The sequence below is a fragment of the Melanostigma gelatinosum genome, assembly GCF_949748355.1.
Source record: "Melanostigma gelatinosum genome assembly, chromosome: 6".
In the NCBI taxonomy this organism is placed as follows: Eukaryota; Metazoa; Chordata; class Actinopteri; order Perciformes; family Zoarcidae; genus Melanostigma; species Melanostigma gelatinosum.
The window spans coordinates 13,382,985-13,405,527 of NC_136639.1; the positions used below are offsets into that span (position 1 = coordinate 13,382,985).

At 43.3% G+C, this 22,543-nt stretch overlaps 2 protein-coding genes across 4 annotated transcripts; both read left to right on the forward strand.

The window, feature by feature from the left end:
- Positions 1-1,445: 1,445 nt before the first annotated feature.
- Positions 1,446-4,876, forward strand: arsk (arylsulfatase family, member K). The gene is made up of 8 exons (XM_079271045.1): positions 1,446-1,583; positions 1,795-1,924; positions 2,016-2,175; positions 2,451-2,733; positions 2,849-3,020; positions 3,648-3,872; positions 4,065-4,280; positions 4,401-4,876. Exons 1-8 carry the CDS (start codon positions 1,476-1,478, stop codon positions 4,673-4,675), a joined length of 1,569 nt encoding a protein of 522 aa, XP_079127171.1. The 5' UTR covers positions 1,446-1,475; the 3' UTR covers positions 4,676-4,876.
- A 281-nt stretch (positions 4,877-5,157) lies between these two features.
- Positions 5,158-19,119, forward strand: skic3 (SKI3 subunit of superkiller complex). Of its 3 annotated transcripts, none has more exons than XM_079270410.1 (41): positions 5,158-5,234; positions 5,561-5,661; positions 5,752-5,895; positions 6,030-6,121; positions 6,274-6,349; positions 6,437-6,583; positions 6,773-6,871; positions 7,006-7,114; positions 7,250-7,390; positions 7,528-7,626; positions 7,831-7,955; positions 8,397-8,483; positions 8,665-8,768; positions 9,288-9,414; positions 9,649-9,828; positions 10,016-10,140; positions 10,238-10,488; positions 10,605-10,707; positions 10,847-11,029; positions 11,150-11,297; positions 11,386-11,464; positions 11,953-12,014; positions 12,104-12,160; positions 12,262-12,330; positions 12,777-12,851; positions 13,060-13,189; positions 13,314-13,407; positions 13,530-13,607; positions 13,712-13,836; positions 13,913-14,036; positions 14,132-14,356; positions 14,501-14,573; positions 14,739-14,792; positions 14,930-15,041; positions 15,207-15,335; positions 15,427-15,551; positions 15,704-15,868; positions 16,311-16,463; positions 16,860-16,990; positions 17,491-17,614; positions 17,814-19,119. In XM_079270410.1, the coding sequence occupies exons 2-41, from the start codon at positions 5,572-5,574 to the stop codon at positions 17,892-17,894; spliced, it is 4,695 nt and encodes a 1,564-aa protein (XP_079126536.1). In that variant the 5' UTR covers positions 5,158-5,234; positions 5,561-5,571; the 3' UTR covers positions 17,895-19,119. The 3 variants fall into 3 exon arrangements, with proteins under 3 accessions (XP_079126536.1, XP_079126537.1, XP_079126535.1); XM_079270411.1 differs by having other exon boundaries at positions 5,164-5,238; positions 6,437-6,590; positions 6,783-6,871; XM_079270409.1 differs by having other exon boundaries at positions 5,164-5,238.
- The last annotated feature ends 3,424 nt before the right edge of the window (positions 19,120-22,543 follow it).

Below are 22,543 nucleotides of genomic sequence, written 5' to 3' on the forward strand. Positions count from 1 at the left end.
AACAAGGCAGAGAAGTGTGGCACTGAGCCAGATGACAAGTTTGGTCAAACAGCTGAAAGACTGCACTGAAGAAAGAATCACCACAATAGTGTTAGAGGTGAGACTTCACGACTCATTTCTTCTATTGCAAATGAACGTTTACATCTACCTGGAAAGTCTCATTTTTAGTGATTTCCAGGTTTTTCATGCAGATATTGATTTAAGGAAAGTATGTTTAACTGACTGCACTAGAAACAAAAAAAATACACGATTATAGTCTTCATAATATATGGTTATACGATAACCATTCAAACACGGTGCATGACCTCTGGATACGTATAGGCATACAGCTTCCAGCCTTATGTCCAGGCATATATGTGTCTACACATTCATCTGTGATATAATCCACACATATGGCCTCATCTCACATATATCCAGGCACACTACAGCCTCTAGATCCATGTGAAATCAACATCAAACAACTGCTGAAATGTGCACGACTCCTGCAGCATAGACCATGTAGAATGGCAGGAATACTGTGTATTCCTGCCATTTGAGGACGAGCAGACTTCTAGGAAAGCTTCCGATGTATTCATCTATATCTTGTTTTTGTGTTAAGATTAAAATGGGCCATGCACATATGAGGGGGGGTTTGGATTTCTCATTGTGTTGAACTCACAGTTTACAGGAAAAACAACTGTGAGGCTCAACACGCCATCTGGTGGCCACCAAGGCGTCTGAAACGAGCTGCAGCATCATCTGTTGAACAGCACGGTAACACATCGCGCATTGCTTTCAACAAACACATTAGGACTACAAAAAACGACCATTTCAATTCCAATTTATTTTGATCATTTACGAGGCGCCACATCAATTTAACAATACAATTTGCCCAAAGTGAGCATTGATTTACAGGTGGGTGTATAATAGCTGTGGAAGTCCGTGTTTGCAAGATCCTCATAAAGCATCAACGATTCAAATTGGATGGCGATTGATTAAAACCCTTAATGAAAACAATTAAAAACCAAATCATATTCCGTTCTACCTCCTATAATTCAACAAGTGCATCACGCGCAGTCATATTAGTTTCAATCAGATTTTCATAATTTATTAGCAAGTATTATAACAAGATATTTAGTATTTTACAAACACATATACATCTTTGTGATAAACAATGCGCCAGTAGTAGCTGTAGTTGAAGTTGTGGTCATGACATAATAGACAACTCAACTAAATTGTGCAGCATAGATGTGTTATGAAAAGATTAGTGCTGCCATCTAGAGTTCCCAGTTCATCATTACATGTAAATCATCATCTCAAATTAAACTAGAAAACTCTTAGTTTGAAAGCGTAACCAGGATGTTTATCAAGTGCATACTGCTCGAGAGTTACCATCACTTACAGACCAACACTGTGGGGAAGTCTCACCCGGTGCAGAGAAATCTCTTCTTTTACGACAGCTAATCACCAAATCGGAAGGGAAGTGAAACGCTGATATGAAAATACAAATGTTTGCTTTGATATTCCTTTGTCAACTTTATAGTCAAAGTCTGTGCCAAAATGGAACCAGACCCAACATCGTGATGGTGATGAGCGATGCATTTGTGAGTCTGAATGAAGTTACAGTGCTTTGCAGTCACTGCCTCAGTAATAGTATCTTGTCTTTGTTTTAGTCTTAAGCACCGTGCAATGACAGACCTATAGCTCGAGAAGATTTAACGCCATCAGAGATGTTTATCTTTTAAAATGTGGTCCTTGTTTGACTGTGTACCTCTGTGTCTTTGGGTCTAAGTGTTAGTTTTCCTCTTTCTGCAGGATGGGCGATTGACTTTTGATCCTAGCAGCAAAGTTGTGCAGCTTCCATATGTAAACTACCTCAGGGAGCTTGGTACCACATTCCTCAATGCGTACACCAACTCGCCCATCTGCTGCCCCTCAAGAGCAGGTAAACGAAAGGCACTGGGGAGCAGATATTGTGGTAATTATTAAAGGTTGAATAATAAATGTATTTCAGCTGTTTAATATTTGTTTCACAGCAATGTGGAGTGGTCAGTTTGTTCACCTTACTCAGTCGTGGAACAACTACAAGTGCCTTGATGCTAAAGCAACAACATGGATGGGTGTGCTGGAGGCAAATGGATATCTTACCAAGTCAATGGGCAAGCTGGACTACACCTCAGGGAGTCACTCCGTTAGGTAGGCAGCCACTGTCACTGTATCGCAGATAAAAAAACAGCTTCACCAACCTTGTCTCATCTCTATTCACCAAACTAAGATTAACAATAACACATACACTCAAAAGAAGTGTTTGGTGACTAACTGTATGAGTAATAAACGATAAGATACTGTGTCTGTGAGCAGCTATTTGTCAGAACAGTGTGAATCATCTATTTGGGTCCTTGTCCTCTCCTGTTTCTTTCCACTTCCTATTTTTTTTAGTTGTAAATCAATTGTTTGTGCAACTTGTGCAGTAATCGAGTCGAGGCCTGGACACGAGATGTTCAGTTTCTCCTGCGCCAAGAGGTCCGGCCTGTTACGCAACTGGTTGGGAACATGTCAACAGTGAGGATCATGGAAGAAGACTGGGAAAACACAGACAAGGCTACACAGTGGATCCACCAGAGAGCTGCATCCTCACACCAGCCCTTCTCACTTTATCTTGGCCTCAATCTACCTCACCCCTATCCAACAACATCCGTGGGGCCCACCGCAGGAGGATCCACCTTCCTCACCTCACCATACTGGCTGAAGAAGGCATGCTGCTTTTTCCCCCGCTTCTTGAATGTTTTCTCTCCATTATTGCAGAATCACATTGTATGTTTTTATATGAATCACTATAAAGTCGTATGTTCTTATTTTACACTCACAGGTGTCTACTGAGCTCATCACTGTTCCTAAATGGCTGCCTTTTGCTGCCATGCACCCTGTCGACTACTACTCCACCTGCACCAAAAACTGCAGTGGTGTTTTCACTGAGGAGGAAGTCAAAAGCATAAGGGCCTTCTATTATGCCATGTGTGCTGAAGCAGATGCCATGCTGGGTTAGTTGACAGAAGTAATTCATCAGGAGACGGACTCTCCCAGCAGGAGGTAGTAGGTTTGACAGCTAACTTAAAGTTTAACCCATGTTTTTCAAATTTGACAAAGATGGCTCAAGTTCAAACCAAACTCTGTCGCTAGCTAATGAAGCAGCACCAAACCTGCAAGGAGCCGGTTTTAGCTCAGTTTCACAGATCCAAACATGTACTGGAGGAAACAAAGTAGTGTTAGAGAGACACTTTCTGTGACCGCGTTTGCAGCACAACCAACATACCACTCCGGCTATCAAACTGGGGCGTAGTGTAACTGGCAACTGCAGGTAGCTAGATTTTAGGCGTATCAGTAATACTAATACATCAAATTTACAGTGCAAACTGCACTGAATTTCTTTAGCCGTATTGCTGTTGATTCTGTGCAGCCTGTTTTGGCTATTTTACTTGAATTATTCTCAGTGAAACTTCCCTGAATAAATAAAGGCTAAAAAAGTAGTAACTAACTTTTAAAGGCACAATGGAGATGGTAAGTATATTTATATATGGATATAAACATGTTCTTACATCTCTACCGCCACTTAATGTTTGAATGAAGTCTTTTGAGCAGCAGCTCAGTGGTTACTCTGTCTTCACCAGGCCAAGTGATTTCAGCTCTGAGAGAGACCGGCCTGCTTGACAACACCGTTGTGATCTTCACGGCTGACCACGGAGAGCTTGCCATGGAGCACCGGCAGTTCTACAAGATGTCAATGTTTGAAGGCAGCTCCCATGTTCCCCTGCTGGTCACGGGGCCTGGGCTGATGTCCGGCCTGCAGGCCAACGAGCTTGTGTCCTTGGTTGATCTCTATCCCACTGTGCTGGGTAAGGAAGTAGACAGAAACATGGGATTAAAATGTCTATTCAAGATTTGAAATCATTAAAATACCTGTTGAAAGGTAGAATAAAAGTGTTATAGTCGGCAAGATGTGGAGGGATTTGAACTGTCTGTAAAAGCAACATAATAAAAGCACAAGTAGATTTAGATTTAAGTATTTAACTCGATGATTTTTGCAGATATTGCTGGTATTCCAGCAGTAGGTGTTCTCAGTGGCCACACGCTCCTTCCTCTGCTATCCAAGGCCAGCACTTTTTCCAAGAAGCAACATCCAGACTGGGTTCTGAGTGAATATCATGGTTGTAATGTCAATGCCTCTACGTACATGCTGAGAAGTGGCCGGTGGAAATATATTGCCTATGCAGATGGACTGAGTGTCCCCCCACAGCTTTTTGGTGAGTTCCTAACTTCAGAAACTAAATTTCAATCACTCAATCCTCCTATGCTTTCAAGAAGAAAAATAAATCTTAAAACACTGGCACCCTTTGATTTTTCTGTACTCTCTGTATTTGCAGACATGACGCGGGACAAAGAAGAACTTCATAATGTAGCTCTCAAATTCCTAGATGTGCAGGCACATCTGGACAAGCTATTGCGTAGTATTGTAGACTATCCAGAAGTCTCTACTACTGTGCATCTCTACAATAAAAAAGCATTTGGTGCCTGGCAACATAGTTTGGGGAGAAACTACAGCCAAGTCATTGCTAACCTCAGGTGGTGTGTGGATTGGCAAAAAGATGCATTAGCCAATGAGAAAGCTATTGACAGCTGGCTCTCAGACTCTTTGTGATATTGTTTTATGTTGTTGTAATGATGGTTATCTTTAAGGTGTCCTTTTTTAATGAGCTGGACTCAACCTTTGATTACACATGGGTCATCTCACATCTTTGACAACGTGAGAGACATTGATGGATGACTCTATCGCTCTTCATTTTAATTGTACTCAAACTATTTTATTGTTGCATAATCTATAACTTACAATGTAGTAGGTTCACACTTCGACTTAATCTGGATTTTTATTTTTATATTTCACATGTCTGATCATTTCGCACAAACTTGAATAGGAACTTAAATGTAACATAACCATGACCTGATTATATTCAACTATTTCCATTGTTCAATTATTTTCTTTCCCCAAATAAATTCACATTTAGTTCACTTGTTTTTGTCGTTTTGGTGTTTTTGCTTATATCTCAAGTGGACAGAAGTGCAGGTAATTTTATTTTGAAAATCCAGGGGCGGATGTAGTCACTTGCCTTTCACTTCCGTGTCGCCCAACAGGAGCAGAGCCAATTCTCGACGTAAACAGTGGGTGTCCCCCAACATTTGACCACATTTGCAAAACTTGCGTGGGTAAATTACGAACTAACTTAATAAAAAACGTTGACCTGTTATGTGTCAATGAAGGTTTGAAACCAGGTCTCATTCTGAGGCTGTTACGTAGTTTAGACTAGAGGCTCTGAGAAGTTCACACCTAGCGCTACATATATGTAGCTATCCAACACTGCTAACAGTTAAACTCGAGCTGCTAACTTCACAGTTTGATTTCAAGTCAGCTGGTAACTTTCAGTCAGGTACATCACTGCTATTCGGTAGTTGGTCCTGTCGTTATGCCTTAAACATGTTATTTGGGGGGGTGATGATGCCACTTTACATGTGTCTTTGTTTCACCCAGAAAACTGCCAGATGTCTAATAAAGAAGTGAAAGCAGCACTGAAAAGTGCCAGAGAGGCCATAAAAAAGAAAGAGTTCAAAGACGCTCTGAAACACTGCAAGGTAAAGCATCTCTGATTCACACACTTACCAAGGAGTATGGTCACTGGTTTGTTGTATAGCTGACTTTGCTCTTTTTCCTTGTGTTTTTAGGCTGTTTTGAAACTTGAGAAGACCAATTATAATGCATGGGTATTCATCGGCTTGGCAGCCAGTGAACTGGAGCAACCAGATCAGGCTCAGACCGCCTATAAAAAAGCTGTGGAGCTGGAGCCCGAGACACTGCTGGCATGGCAGGTAAGCTGGGGAGATGTAGCGGTTGATGCTTGCAGGTACTTCCAGGCTGTCATGTCACTGCTGTGTTGTTGTGGTGTTGCATATTATACTACGTCTCTCCTTGGCCACAGTAATTATGAACTGCGTTTCTTTAGGGTTTGGCAAATCTTTATGAGAAGACCGATCAGTGGGATTTTCAAGTTGAGCTACCCAACATCTACCAGAAGCTTGTTGAGCTGTATGCAAGGTAACGTATGGAAACACCTCTTCAGGATGTTTCTTCAAACTACACAGGAAGTTGTGATGTATTTACTTTCTCCCAAGTTAACTCAGAACATGTGACTGGTTTAACATTTAATTTGCAATGTTGTTGATTCTCATTATGTTCTCCATTAACAGCTGTGACAAAAATAAATGTTACGAGATGATCAGTAAGCTGTCGGATATCTATCAATCTGAGAAAGAATATTTAAAGGTATGTAATTGAACAGCACATTTGTTCAATGGAAGGAAATGTACTGCTTTTTACACATTTTAAATGAATTTGTATGTTTGCACGTAGTTGGCAAAGGTTTGGCTGCAGCTCATTCAGGTGAAGGAGGAAGAGGCTGTGGACAAGAAAGAGTTACTGCAGCTGTGGCAACAGATGACCCAACTCCTCTCAGACTGCCCCAATGAGGAAGAGCGGGACAATGAAACTCAACAGCATGTAAGATGTCTCCAAATGTGGACTTAAACTCAGCAACACGTGTGTTTCCTTTTGTGTATGAAACACGTCGCTACACATTAGAGTCCCTCACCTTCGGTCCACTAGTTTAAATGTTTCTTAATGCTGCTCTTAGTGCAGATGTTTCTACCCCATTTGTCTTTTGGTAACTGTTCTGTTTGTCTTCATCAGTTAATCACAGCATTTGAGAAGGCCATGGTTCTCATGGACCCTGTACCAGGAGAGCAACACAAGAAGGTCTCAGCTGATTATGTCAAATGTCTCTCTAAAGTAAGTGCACCGTATCTGACGTCTATCTCACCACCACAGAACTTAAAGGACAACTAGAATATGCCCCCTCATGCGTAACCCTGTACAGTTATGTCCTTAATCAGATGCTCATTATGAATCCTCCTTTACTGTAGCTGCCAAAAGATGAACCCAAAATGATAGAGGCATGTGAGTCCATGCTGTCTCTCTACCCCAACCAAAGCTATCCTCTTGAAGTCCTTTGTGCTCACTACCTCAAAACAGGTAACAGACTGTTGTCTTGCTCATTCAATCTAAAATCACAGAATGATCACAGAATACTCATATTCAAGCGTTGGGGGGATTCTTAGGCTTTTGCACTCAGTATCGCTCTCAGTACTCTATATGTTTTGTTTGAAGGTGTTCAGAATGAGGACGCAGTCAGCTGTTTCTCCCGCCTCCTTGATCTGGCCCCTAACAGTGGATTAGGTCACTTGGGTCTGGGCACCAAAGCCCTGCAAGAAGGGAGGTTTAAAGATGCCATTAAGGACCTTACGCAAGGTTAGTTTGTGCATCAACACAAGAACAGATTCTGTTCTCACCTGGACATTTCATACTGAGACATGCACTTTGTTACATATCTGTATTTTAGAATTGTCGTGCTAACTACAAACAATATGTCTCTTCTGTTTTATCAGGTTTGAAGAGAATGAGCTCCAGTACAGGATGGTGCAGTCTGGCTGAAGCTCAGTTTAAAATGCAGAGATACTCAGACTGTGCTCTGTCATGCTCCCAAGGTATGTTTAGTCTGCTGTATCACTACGCCATCCAGATGTAATGCTAGTGGAAGTTAATAGGGCCTAACAGACTTCATCTACCGTTTGTTTACAAAAACGATATTTGTGAATGAAATAAAGATGTTTTCCGCCATCTTCAAAGGGCAGCTATGTTTAGCCCCCGAAGCAGAAGGTGAACTTCCCTGTGTGTCTGGTTTCTATTAGGTCTGACCGTGTGTGTTTCTGGAGACAAGGAGCTGAGGGTCAAACTGCTCAGGATGAAGCTCGAGGCTTTAGTCAGGAGTGGGGGAGACACGGCTGCAGACCAGGCTTTGGAGACATTCTCACAGGTCACAGTCTCAGAAAAACAATATTGAAAATATGGAGTAAAGCAAAAGGATGTTTTGTGATTCTGTATTGATTCTCAAAAAAAACCCATGTTTTAAACAATGACAGTTTTCCTAAAATTTGATGAAAATAAATCTTAATATATTACAGTATTGCTATAGATTGCGTTTAATTGTAACCCCTGTATCATGATGAGCATAGTATTGCTGGATTCTTGCCAATATACAGTCCTACAGGTAATGTGATTCATAATACTCTGCTCATTCAGCATGTTGTATTTAGAATTTTCGTTCTTGGGTTTGAAGTAATTCAGCAGTTAAAAAAAGTTCGGTTTTTTTTCTGGGTTCAGTATGAATACATTTAGCAGTTGTAACCTTGGACATACATCCGTCGCACTACATGATATCAAAGTAAATTAATGTTTATTGTTCTTCTTTGTTTAGATCCCAGGAGCTGAAAAAGACCCGGTTCTAGTCGCCCTTAAAGGACGAGCATACCTTAACAAGGGACACGTTGATGAAGCACTTAAGGTTGGAAACCTTTCACCTACTGAACTCTGTCTGTGAAGATGTCCGATCTATTATAACACTTGGTGATAACAGCTTGAGACAGAATGTTGTCCTCTCTTTTGCAATGAGGAACCAAAGAAAGGATCTCTTGTATTAGACACAAGATATATTGATACGTGTTAAACGAATGTGTCTTCTGTAGATGTCATCAGAGCTGGTGGCCTCTAACCCTAATCTGGCTCAGGGGTTTGTACTGAGAGGACTGGCACAGTCGGCTCAGGGCCAGCAGCAGCTGGCAGAGGAGAGGTAAAAACTGTGTGTGTGTGTGTGTGTGTGTGTGTGTGTGTGTGTGTGTGTGTGTGAGAGAGATTTTAATCTGTGGCCATGCATTATCTTAAAGGGCCAGTTTGTAGCATCATGGGGGATCTATCGGCAGAAATGGAATATATTATTCATATCTATGTTTATGTGACCTGAAACTAAAGTCACTGTGTTTAGCTTAGCATGAGCCCTTCATATCTACATAGAGTGGATCCTCTTCACGGAGTCTGCTGTGTTGCACTGCCATGTTTCTACAGTAGCCCAGGACGGACAAACCAGACACTGGCTTTAGCGAGAGACCTTTTCGCGTTTTTCTCTTCCCTGAAGGTCATCACAGTTTAGTTTAGTTGGTTGCAATCTGCATCCACACTGCTAGATAGATGCCACCAAGTCCTGCACACGGTCCCTTTTTAAACCTAGCAACAACCAAACAGTCAATTTGCGTGGTCCAAAAAAGTGAATTCTCCGAGGTGAACTTTTCTCGATTGCTCCTCTGTTGTTTAGTTTCCTGAAGGCGGCGAGCCAGAGCCCAGACTGTGGAGAGTATTATTTCTTGCTGGGGCGACTCTACTGGGACATGGGAGAAGAGACCCGAAAAGACAGACGCAAAGTCCATACACATTTGCTCAAGGTTAGTACAATTATTATTGACATTTTTACATTTTTGGCAGGGTATTTTTCATCATATATATTCATTAAAAAAGCAAATGTAATCTCTAAAATATTGATGGTTCGGCCTATGAAAGATTAGTGTTAAAGGGCTTAACTTAACTTTCACCCTTGTGAAATGTCACAGCATGGTTGTTATTGTCAAGTGTGGTGCTGAATGGCATCTTAGTTTGAAAGTTTCCTTTGTCCATTTCAGGCTGCGAAGTTAGACCCACACCTCGGTTGTGTGTTCCGCTACCTCGGGCATTACTACCGCCAGGTGGCAAATGATCACGGCCGCTCACGAGGATGCTATAAGAAGGCCTTTGAGATGGACAACGATGATGCTGAGTCTGGAGCGGCCTCCGTGGATCTCAGTATGGAGCAGGACGACATGGTGAGTGGACTTGTTGGCGATCAGACACAAACGGCAAAGCTTGCAGTGTTCAAACTGTCTTGATGTGGCGTTGGCACTTTGTTGTGGTGTTTCCTTATAGGTGCATCTCTTTAGTCTTGACCCTCCCCCCTCTTTTCCCCTATCCTCCTTTTTTTTATTCTCCAATCCTTCTTCCCAAATGCCATAGGACACTGCTTTAGCAATACTTCAGTCGGTGATTGAGAAAGCCACTCCAGGCTCAGCTAAATGGGCTTGGATGAGGCGGGGGCTGTACTACCTAAAGATCGGAGAGAATCAACACGCTGTAGAGGAGTAAGAGTTTCAAATCTCAGACAATGATTATTTTACAAAGTCTTTATCATTTGTATTATTTGATTATGAGCATTGACCATTTCATTTATGTTTAAAGTCTGCAGGCAGCTCTGAGAGCAGATCCAGAGGACTGGGTGTGTTGGGAGTGTTTAGGCGATGCCTACTTAAACCGCCGGAGTTTCACAGCCGCCCTGAAGGCCTTTGGTAAGGCCCATCAGCTTCAACCCTCCTCCATCTACAGTGTCTACCAGGCTGCTGCTATCAAACAGACCCTGGGCAAGTTCAAAGAGGCTGTCGCAGAGTACTTGCAGATCACAGTGCAGCAGGACTATGTGCCCGCCCTTAAAGGTAGGTGTTTGCATTAATGTATCCAAGACCGTGCCTTTGTTTTAATGGTATGCTTTTTAGTGCATACCTCGTATATCTGAATACGGGCATTTAATCAGATGTTATGATCTGTCCAGGTCTTGGGGAGTGCCAGCTGTCTCTGGCAAAAGGTTTAATGGAAGACTGCAGAGATGGGGGAGCCATTGACCTCATTCAGCAAGCCATACAGAACCTCTTCAGGTAATGACTTGACATTAGTTTAATCTGTAAATCATAAAATGAAATCAGGCTTTGTCTGTAATTCATTCCATTTCAGTGTCACACAGACTCTTTGTCTGATTTTTATTGATTTATCATTTCACATTTCTTTGCCCTTCAGAGCTGTGGAGATGCGTCCAGACCTGTCCTGTTTGTGGAAGCTGCTGGGAGACGCGTGCACCGCAGTCTGCACCGTGTCCACAAACAGTGCTGGAGTTTTCGTGCCAGCCTCACTGGCTGGTTTAGACTCCAGCACCCGGAGCCACGCACTGAACCAGGCCCAGACACTCAAAGTTGGTGAGAGGTAAGACTACAAACAGGCATAGATGCATATACCATTTGCTACTCTGTCAAATCAGCCATTTATAATGAACTAATGGCCAAGCATAGAATCTGAACATTGAGTGCATGTTTTTGTCTGCAGGTGTTATGCTCGTGCTTTGAAGCAGATGTCTGAGGTCCCCAGCCTTTGGAATGACCTAGGACTCAACTATTACCGTCAGTCCAGCCTCTGCTGCTCAACAGAGGACGACCAGGACGCTCCATCGCTGCTTCTGGAGAAGGCCCAGCAGGTATTTCACACAGTCCTGCAGTTTTGCATTGTTTCCTCCCAGAGGTGGTATTTTTAAGAGTTTTTTTTTTTTGTCTCTCTCTTTTCAGTGTTTAAAAAAAGCTATCATGATGGACAGTGGGAACTATAGCTACTGGAATGCCCTGGGAGTGATTTCCATGAGCAAAGGTAATAATATATTAGTTAAAGAATAATACGCCACCTCAGTCATGTTAACAAGAGCGGTCTATCCCATTGAGTGTATGGATTGAAAATGTGTACTTGATCATATCATCAATGTCGTAAGGCTTTCCTTACAATTTTTTTTTTAAATCTAAGTAGGTGGAGGTTAATGGTCCAATTGGCTTTGGTGTAGAGCAGATGGAGCTCGACATGTGTATTGAATTTAAAGTCAACCGACATGGGTTTAGGGGTGTGGCCTTTCAAACAGCTAGGGGGCGCGAGCGGGTCATTTTGTCATACCCGAGCATGGGACCCATAATATATCAAATCTTTCACCAGTCCTGAAACGCCTGCCAAATTTGGTGAGTTTTTGAGTATGATAAAGCCCTCAAAAATGGGATTCCAATGCGTGAAATACAAATGATTCTAGCGAAGTCAATAGGGCCTTTGCGGGCCCTAATTATATAAGTAAATGTCACTTTCTTTCTGTTCAGGTCTTGAGAACTTCGCTCTGGCTCAACATTGCTTCATCAAGTCCATACAAGTTGAACCAAATGTATGTAATGCACGTTTGTTCAGGTGGTGAATACTATTTTCAGAAACTATTCTGACGTTCTTATGAGGCTTTTTAATATTTTGTTACAGAATGTTGTTGCTTGGACCAACCTTGGTACCCTGTATTTGAAGAACGACAATATCGAGGTTTGTGTGTGTGTGTGTGTGTGTGCGATACATTTTTTTTTATAGATGTTTACATAGTTGGCTGACGTTTTCTTTGTTAAAGTTCGGTCTTATTTTCTTAGCTTGCACACAAGGCCTTCAAGATTGCCCAGTCGCTGGAGCCGCTCTATGTCAACTGCTGGATTGGACAGGTACAACGACATCATATGACAATCTTTCACGGTCACTTGATCATGTCAAGGAAATGGACGCTTGGAAATAATTGTGTCCACGATTAAAGGAAGAGTGCGTAGCATTTAGGGAAATCTAATGATAGAAATGAAAAATGTTATTAATAAGTATGTATAAACGGCTGACAATAAGAATTGTGTTTTGGTTACCTTAGAATGAGCAGTTTATGTCTACAGAGGGGATCTCTTCACATAGTCCGCTATGTTGCACCGCCATGTTTCTACAGTTTCCCAAAATGTTCTTGGCTAATATCAACTGTTATTTGATTGATTGTCAGTACATACTTGAAATACATATTAAAATGTTTTGATTCCACTAAAATAACAATAAAACACTTGATGAATTTCTGTCTTTGACCCTGTTGATCTGTCCAAATGATAGTTTTGTCCCTCTGTCCTCTCACCAGGCGCTGATAGCAGAGAGAGTGGGAAGCTATGACACCATGGATCTTTTCAGGCACACCACTGAACTCAGCACACACGTGCGTGAACTCCCAAAATCACTGGGGTTGCTTTTGTAATACTCACTCATTAGCTGACATATAACAGTTTAATCTTTGCTTCAACTGCTTCTTTTCAGCTATCAGCCTTTTGCTACTACAAGCAAGAGATTAAACGATGTGTATTCTGCCTTTCTCTGCTTTTTTCCCCCCTCTCTCCATCTCTGTACCTCTCCTCTTTCCCCGGCAGATGGAGGGAGTGAAAGGTTACGCCTACTGGGTGTGTTCCACTCTGCTGGATAAGAGCAACAGAGACCGCTACAACATCGTCCAGATGAATGCCATCTCTGCTGCTCAGGCGGCACTCAGCAAGTACACAGGTACAGCATCTTATTTGTGTGTTGATGTGCATGCAGGATCCACAGGTCCCTTGGAAGCATTTGGGTCATGTGCGATTAGAGCCTGCTGTTTTGTGACATGAAGGTTCTTTTGCCTCCCTCCCAGAGAGGATCCAGTCTGACCCTGATGCCTTCATTATGCTCGGTTTCCTGAATGAGCATCTGCAGCTGAAGAGGCAGGCCTTAACGGCTTACAGAAGGTGCCTGAATCACACTGACCGACTCTAAAGGCTCACAGTTGAGGCAGTGTCCCAAGAAAAGAACGAGAGACAACATATTTCTATTCAAATCACCTTTCTTACTCTTAACTCTCTTTCCTCAGAGCCGTTGAACTGCTTAAGTCCATGTCCTCGACCGAAGAGCTGGCCTTTGCTCTGGGCAGCTACGGACGTGCTTTGTGGTAACGACCAGCTTTCTTATTACCATGTACTGAAACCATCTTTGATAATACTTACAAAATACCCCTAAATCCATTCTTTGTATGTCCCACTGTGTCTTTTGCAGCACCTCAGGTCAGCCAGAGGAGGCGGTGCGTGTTTATAATTCCACTCCACTGCAGGAGCTCAGTGATCTGGCTGGGCTGGCTCTTGCCTACTGCAGGGCAGGACTCATCCCAGAGAGCATCAAAGGTGAGCACTGAAATCACAGATTGTGCACGTGTTCATTAAGAGTGAATGTGACTCAGCGGTTTTGTGTGTATTGTAGCCTATGAACGTGCTTCAGCTGTGGCTTCCACTGAGAAGGAGAAGGCTTACATCTTGACAGCTCTGGCGCTGCTTCAGCACCGGCAGGGTAACCTGGACTCAGCTAAGACTCTGCTGTTTAAATGGTGAGTCCACATTGTTGCATGGACCGTACCGGTGGTTCTGTGATAATGGTACCTGTAGCTAAAAGTACGTATCGCTGTGCTTTCTGCCTCAACAGCTCGATGTTGAAGGAGCCAATCTCAGAGTCTCTGCTGTGTTTGTGTGCCCTGGGGTTAGTCCACAGCGATGCTACACTAGCTGCTGCTGCCCTGACTGAGTTGCTAAAGCAAGGTTCAGTCTCTGTGAGTGTTATAGAGCAGCGATGTCTCCTCACCTGCGCCTTGCTCGCCCTGCAGGGCAACTACAGCGCCGTGCAAAGAGAGGCTTCCAGAGCTATACACAGGTAAAATAAAGCTAAGTGCTGTGCCCTACAATACCCTAATTTCACTTTTTGTGAAGCAACATATTATACACATATTCATTATTTTTTTATGGGAAAAAGCATGAGGTACGAATTGAACAAAGGTTCCTTCTGTGTTATTTACAGCAATCCTGGAAACCCATCCCTCTGGGCCCTGCTGTCCAGGCTGGTACCACAATACTACCCCAAGAAGGCTCATGTAAGGCTGCATGCACACACAAACGTTACACACATCCCGAGCACAAACACAGGAAATCTGTTTTACTCGCGCACATTTAACTGAGCAGCCTCATCGACGTGTGCTGCAGTGCTGCTGGACGGTTAGAGAGGAAGGGGTCATGGTTTTGTCTGCTGTGTATTGCAGGGCGGCGCGATGGCTGGTCATGTTGCCGGTCTCTCCGGTATGACCCAAGGAAAGGTGAGAGACGGACTGTATATTTATGCTTTCTACATGTTCTTTAACCTCAGCGCCATTATATATCGACGTTAAAGTTGGTATATCTGCCACAGTGTTTGTATATGGATCTGAACTGTTGTAACGTTTGTGTCCTGCAGAGGGCGTTGTTGTACAGTGGAGTGAACCAGCTGGCTGGTGGGAGACACTCTGGAGAGGACCGTCACAGGAATGCACTGAAGACTATGCAGAGAGCTGTGATGCTCTGTCCTGGTATAAACACACACACACACACACACGAAGGCCTTAAACTACCTCACACAAAATCTTGTTCATGTTTATCCCTATTCTCTAAATGTAAATCTACCTTACACCTACCAAAGCAATACTGTGCAACGTCCGAGTGATCTCAATCTCCACTCTGCCCTCTACTTTCAGATGATCCAGCAACGTGGGCAGGATTAATGGCTGCCTGTCACACGGAAAATACTTCCTGTTATCTTTCAGGTTCTGCTCCTAGCAGACGAGGACTGGAGCAAACACTCATGTCAGTGGTTTCTGAGAAAGGTGTGTCCGTTGTCCTGCTTGTGTGTGTTTTATGGTCTTTACAATTGTGTGTGTGTGTTTGAGTGCGTAACGGACACTTTCTGTATCCCAGTGCACAACGTGGAGGAGATCGAGCGTCCCCTGGCCCAGGCTCTAGAAGGCTGGGTCCTAAAACAGGCGGTGACTGGTCTCATGTTGGGGGGACAGCTGGAGCAGGCTGAAGCCCTCTGCTCACAGGTGGGATACAAACACACGTTGACACACAGCCTCAATGTCATTATCTGATTTGCTTCAGACAGAAATGAACACGGGGGGAAGTCATACAAGTTGCATGTGGGGCCTCCTCTTTCCATTGCTGGGATCCTCATGCTCTGCCTGCTTTGTTTCAGGTGCTCAATGTTTCTCCAGAGCACCCGGCAGTGATGCTGCCACTGAGACAGGTGCAGTGTCAGCGCCTCCTACTGGCCGGTGGTGGTACTGTGCTCCCAGACTCTGTGCTGGAGCAACTCCACAACACGGTGTTGATGAACCCGACCAACCCTGGGGCGTGGCATGTAAGTGGACACTCGCATCCTTTCAATACCAATATTTGATTGCAGTAACTTAATGAAACGCTTTTGGTCTGTCACTTTAAGCGTCAGCTGTTTAATACGATAAACTCTGTTACATAGTGAGGCTTGAAAATGTTGTCATCGTCTGCTCTGTACAAACATAGACCAGTTACATACGTCCTTTCTGAATCAACACGCAGTCGACCATTTTATTGTATCATTTTTACCTCTTTCTTTTTTTTGTCTGTTCTTCTAATCTATCTTCAAATCTTTATCTCACATTGCCTCAAACAATCTCTTCTCTACTCCTCTTCCTTCATTCATTCCTTCCTTCCCCTCTCATATTTCCTCTGCCCCCACATCCTGCTCTAAATCTCACACTCTCACCTCCACTCCCACTCATTCTTGATTTCCAATCGCTGTCCTATTCTCCTCCCCCTCCCAGTGGTTGGCTGAGGTGTTTCGTAGCCAGGGCCTGCTGGTTCAGGCCGTCATGGCTTACAGGCAGAGTCTGCAGCTCGCCTCACATCTCGGCCTGCACAGCAGCCAGGTGGCCAGCCTGCTCCGACTATCGCTGCTAGCTCTCGGAAACTGTATGGTGAGTTCCTGCGTAGGCTGTGACATGGATCTAGATCCAAAATATAAGGCGATAAAGTACAGCTATTACAGCACAACTATCTGAGACATCGACATCCCCTGTCAGTGGGCAGAAAGTAGGTTGGCGAGATGAAAGATGGGTGAATATCCAGCAGAATTATTGGATCAGCAGCTAGAGCCAAGTGGAAATACAACCAAGCCAAGAAACTTGCTTTTGTGATTTATCTGAGGGGATGAGTTTTTTTTCATTCCACTTCTCAAAGGACAGCAACTCCCAATACAAGTCTTTTTTAAAATTTGACATTTCAATATGGTTCAACACATCACAAGTTTAGTCGAGGAATAACGCTTCTCTTTGATAGTTTTATTCTTAACTTTGTGTGATCTGACCCCTCAGGCGGGTGTCCCAGGAAATGAATGGACGGACATGATACTAGAAGCCACCACTGAAGTCTTGAAGCTGGGTTCATCTCCTGTGGCCCTCCTCTTCCAGGCCCTGCTCCAGTACAGGACCAAGATGGCTGCCAGGTCAGTGATTCTCGCCGTGTTCTGTTTCAACTGCAGCAGCTAGCAGCCACACGAGTGTTGCAGGTGTGCGGGTCGTCCTTCTCTCGTTTCTTTGCGAGATGCTGCCCTGTGCCAAGCATAATTGCAATATTAAAGGTCCTTTCATGCCCGAGACATGTTTCATTCTATCATATATATAAAACGGAGAGAATGGTTATAGGTTCAGACAGAAGTACATTGGGGCCAGCTCCTTTCAGCTAGACAACAAACCAGATCAGTGTACGTCCCATTCCATTTGTTTTTAAGAGCAAATTAGCACAAGTGTCGTTTACATCAACACAGGCCGCACAATGAGCAACACTCGCACACGTTTCTTCCCATTTAATTCACACGGTCCACTTCTAAATGTTTGCTCGGCGTGTATGAGACATCCAGAGAATGAAATTGAAGTGATTTTGGTTAACGAGTAACGCGGCTCATGTTATACCTTTTTTGCCCATTTCTGCCTGTGCCTTCTGCAGGGAAACGAGGCGTTTGTTGGAGAGGCTGGCTTACTCTCCAGACGTCCCCGTGACAGTGGTGCAAGTGTCCAGATGGTACCTCCTCAGACACCTGCATGCCAAAAACGACCAGGAACTAATCAATGTGAGCACACAGCTTCCTCGCCGCTCCTCTGGCACTAGATCTAATCATTTCTTGTGGAAAAATGTATTAATTTGAAGTGCCTATTACCCAACATGACTTCTTTGGAAAAAGACTAAGACACTGAAACTAGTCTGCCTTGCATTTCTTTTTTTTACTGTCAACTGTGATCGTGGTCATATTTTCTCCTCTTTTTTTGCAGGTCCTTTTGCAGCATGCCAAACTGAATGGAGATAAAAGACTGCTGGAGTTTCATCCACTGCTTGCCTCTTCTTCACCCTGAGTCTACAGATGCATCACTATGAAATCATGGAGCTCAGCGGGATTATACATAAACTGAAATAATCACTTTTCTGGGTCTCTTCACCACATAATAAATCATATCAAACTGGACATTATGGGTCTCGTATCATATTTATTGTTTTACATTTCTTTACATACAGATTTAAAGAAATTAAATCAATTCAGCAAATCAAAATCATGAGCGTTTTCACATATTATGTCAAATGGGGTTCGCACAAAGTAACTAAGTAACTATGTCCACATGCAGGCTGAAATAAAGGATTGAACTTGATCAATACAAAAATATTGTTTCATTTTGATTGCATCCGAACACGCGTTGATCCGATAATATAACAAGAATGGAGTATAAACTAGATCATTGTAGCAGAAGATGTACAGCAGTTGTAACATGTTGCACCAATTACAGTTAATTATTGATAGTTCGTTTGTGAAAAAGGAAAAGAAAGTAACGGAAGGACAAGTGAGAATTGTTTCAAAAGTATAATTACACCCTGAGCTAAGCTGTGAATTTTTACTCTTTGGTCAACTTGAGCTTTCATTTTCAATCCCTTCCTCCTCTTTAGACGGACACGCAAGCGTGGATCTGTTTCTCCACAGCACTGTTTTTCAGGCCCTTACTCCGTCTCAGAGGCTCTCGCTGGACACGCATGCTTAGACATGAGAGCACAGATGTTTTGCCCACAGCCCCAACACGGTTGCTTGATGTGTGGAGAGCCCTGCTGTGTCTTCCTCTTACACAGTGAACACACAACCACAGCACCACCAAGATGTGACGTTGCACTGCCAGGATTTCTTAGACTATTGGCTACAAGCTGCTTAAGCTCGGTCAGGATGGCGTCTGGTGCCTTTCCAATGCCCACGACCGACACTCTTTTGGGGTCAAACACACAATCCTCCTCTAGGCCACTGGGCACGGCTGCCATGCCACAGTTGGGGGGTACCCAGGCAGTGTCATAGCCCTGCGTGCTCCAGGTGTACTGCATAGGATGGTTGTCCTTGTCAATACGCTTGACGCGGCCAACACGCACACGTAACTGAAGGACCACGCGGTCTGAAGGGGGACTTTTCAATGGATAACGATCCGCTTTGTTCTTATCACGACTGACGTACACTCCATTTCCCAACATGCCACCCGATGACTGCTGAAAGCCATTGGCAATGATGATCCGTGCATTGGCCTGGCTGGTCCCGTGGTACATGGTGTAGACGCCTCTGTCTTTGGGCTCCTGAGACTCCTCTAGCTCCACACGAGGAGAGTCATCATCGTAGGTCACCTCCCAGCCAAAGAAGGGCAGTGGCATCTTGTTTTGACAAGACATGATGTTCAAGAGCAGCAGCCCTGTGAGAAATTCATACAAATATGACATCATGGTATAACAGATCTGGGAGTATTTTGGTACATAACATTAGAAATTAGAGCTAAATTACCAACATTCCTGACCCTATCTAAATACTATAGCATGCCATTTTATTTAATCCTTAGCAAGAACGAGTTAACCCTTTAAGTTACCTAGGCTATTGCTAACTTTAATAAAAACGTTTGCTATACTAACCAGGTGTAAGGAAAGGCTTAAGACTTAAGACAAACTGCTACGTCAACGTTACCTGAACGAATATCGGTTACATTTGCAGGAAACCAAATGTTATTAAGCCAATTTACGTTTTTACGTTAGAATGTTTCCAACTTATGTTTCCAACATTTTTACGTGAGTAAAACGACGGACGTTGACTGACTTCTTTGTTAACATTTGAGTTAAAAGTATCTTACTGCTCATGATCAACGTTATCCCGTCAAATCTAATGAGTTATAATGTCGTTGAAGCTTTAACTTACCGTCAGCGAGAGGTTGTTTATGAGTTCAAGTTTTACTTTCAGTTCAGTAGACGCTAGAAATGTTTTGCATGTCTTTCTTCCGCCTGTATTTGGTGTAGCATTGATATATACCTAAAGATGATCAGCCATGTACCCATGGCCGGTTAGCTCAGTTGGTTAGAGCGTGGTGCTAATAACGCCAAGGTCGCGGGTTCGATCCCCGTACTGGCCATGACATTGTTTTGTCCCGTTGACATTCTATTGAGAATCACTTGAGTTTTTAAACTTTTTATCATTGATATACAACTGAATCAATGCTTTTGTACTGTATTACATTTCCTGTCATCTGCATGCTTTTCAAGGAGGCTGGATTATCAACTGGGCAAGAGCCACTACTTCCAGGTTCACTGTGTATTTTGGTTTTGGTGATATGTACAACAAATACTTTCTACCAGCTGACATGTTAAGAACCTTGAGGGGGTTGCTGCTTTATTATCCCACTGTATTATATCATCTTGAGGCCCTAACTTGAAGAGGGGCCCACCCCAGTGTCTCATATAGCCTTCAAGAGCTCAATTATCTCAGAGGATGTTGCGCTTGTGCAGATTCTTAGTCAAGAAAATTTCAGGGCAGGTAGTATTCCAGCAGAGGAATACTGTATTCAGTATTCAGAGTCCAAAGGGGGAGGACAGGGGTGTGTGCCCAAAAGCTAATCGGGTCATGGTGATTATGTGGGGAACAAGTAAAGCTGTTCTCCTTTTCCTTCTTGTATAACTAGAGTAGTGGTGTCAGAACAAGGCCTTTACATTGTGTAACTCCTCTCGCTTTGCCCTTGGAAATTAAATGACACACATGTTTGTGTCATGTAAAGTGTAAAACCTGGCATGTCTCCCTGTAGCACATAATAAACTAAATACAGTCCCACTTGTTACTACTACTTGTCTGTTTAGCTTTCACCACCGCTTTGGTTTCAAATATCTTATCTTAATTGCATGTCCTTTTGAAACGTGCAAAAATGCATGTTTCATTCCGTTCAACTGTTTAATAGTCCTGCACATGCAGCTTTTTATAACAGCAAAAGTATGTGATGGTGAAACTAGGACAAAGACACAATGGGTCTGATAGTATAACAATTACATTTATTGGCTTTAGTTCTGTCACTTCAGTCACATATTTTAAGATTTAAATCACGGATGTCCACTGCCAGACAGTGAAAAGTAATTTTGCATTGAACGTGATCATAATGCATGCTGATCAGAGTATACAAAGCTAGTGTCGTAAAAATAACAGCTATGGTTCACTATATACTAATACGTATTTGTAGATCATTTACAAAGATCCCCAAAACATGTCCAGCAGCATTAAACATGTTGCACCTATTACAGTTATTGTTTTATGTAAGGAAACCAAATGTATGATAACATCCTGAATTTGGAATTGTTTTTCTAATCTGTATCATCTTCCCTCGCCCCCAGTGAGGGTTTGGCTGGACACACATGCTTGGACATGAGAATGCAGATGTTTTGCCCACACTCCCAGCACTGTTGCTTGATGTGTGGAGAGCCCTGCTGGGTCTTCCTCTTGCACAGCGAACACACATCTGCAGCACCAGCGCCACCTCCTCCCGGTTTTCCGGGCGTCTTTGAAAGAAGCTGTTGAAGTTCCTTCTGTATGGTGGGGTTCGGTGCCTTTGCGATGCGTGCCACCGTCACTCTTTTGGGGTCAAACACACAATCCTCCTCTAGGCCACTGCGCACAGATGTCATGCCACAGTTGGGGGGTACCCAGGCAGTGTCGTAGCCATTCGTGTGCCAGGTGTACTGCATGGGATGGTTGTCCTTGTCGATACGCTTGACACGGCCAACGCGCACGTGCAACAAAAACACCACGCGGTCTGTAATGTTACTGTTCAATGGATAATGAGCCGCCTTTTTTATGTTACGACTGACATAGACGCCCATTCCCAGCATGCCAATCGATGACGGTTTAAAACCATTGGCGAGGATGAGCCTTGCGCTGGCAACACTGGTCCCGTGGTACATGGTGTAGACGCCCCGGTTTCGTGGTTTCTGGGACGCCTCCAGCTCCACACCAGAAGCACCATCGTCAACCACCTCCCAGCCAGAGAACTGCACTGACATCCTGATTTAGAGATGTGGATGATAGGGGATGTTGTCCTGTGTTCTACAGTTCGGGGAGAAATGAATACAGCAATGTGTCATCGTGGTATCATTATTATTATACTTAACAGAGACAAGTAGAAACATTTGATTGGCTCAGACCTTTCTGTGGTGCACTGCATTTATTTCTTAAGTTGTCTTTAATGTCATGTTTTATTTAAAGAACTTCTAATAGCCTTGTTGTTGAGAGGTGCTTTGGCAATGAAATGGCCTTTATTTGTGTCTTTTGTTGCTTTCACACTGAGTGACATTTTTGCTCACTGAATCACCTGTTTGGCTTGTTTGGCAGAAGTCTGTTCATCTTGTACAAGGTGCTTTGTTGTCTCAATAAATGTTGCTAACTTGAATCTTGATCGCTTTGCTCGTTTCTCTTATTCGGTTACTGTTCCTTCTTTCATAAGATGGATAGATAGGTGTATTCATCCAGCAAATGTGTTCGGTACAGCAGCAAAAAGATCCTTTCAACTAGATTTCAACGTTATGGCGATCATGGCCTACATGTTATAACTTATATAATCGTACAGTTGCAGTCCGTGTGTCCGAAAAGTACATTTCAATCAAATAAAACACAAGATGATGATACACCCTAACCTGTGTCTAAACTGAACTCCATGACTCTATCTTCCACTTCGTCAGG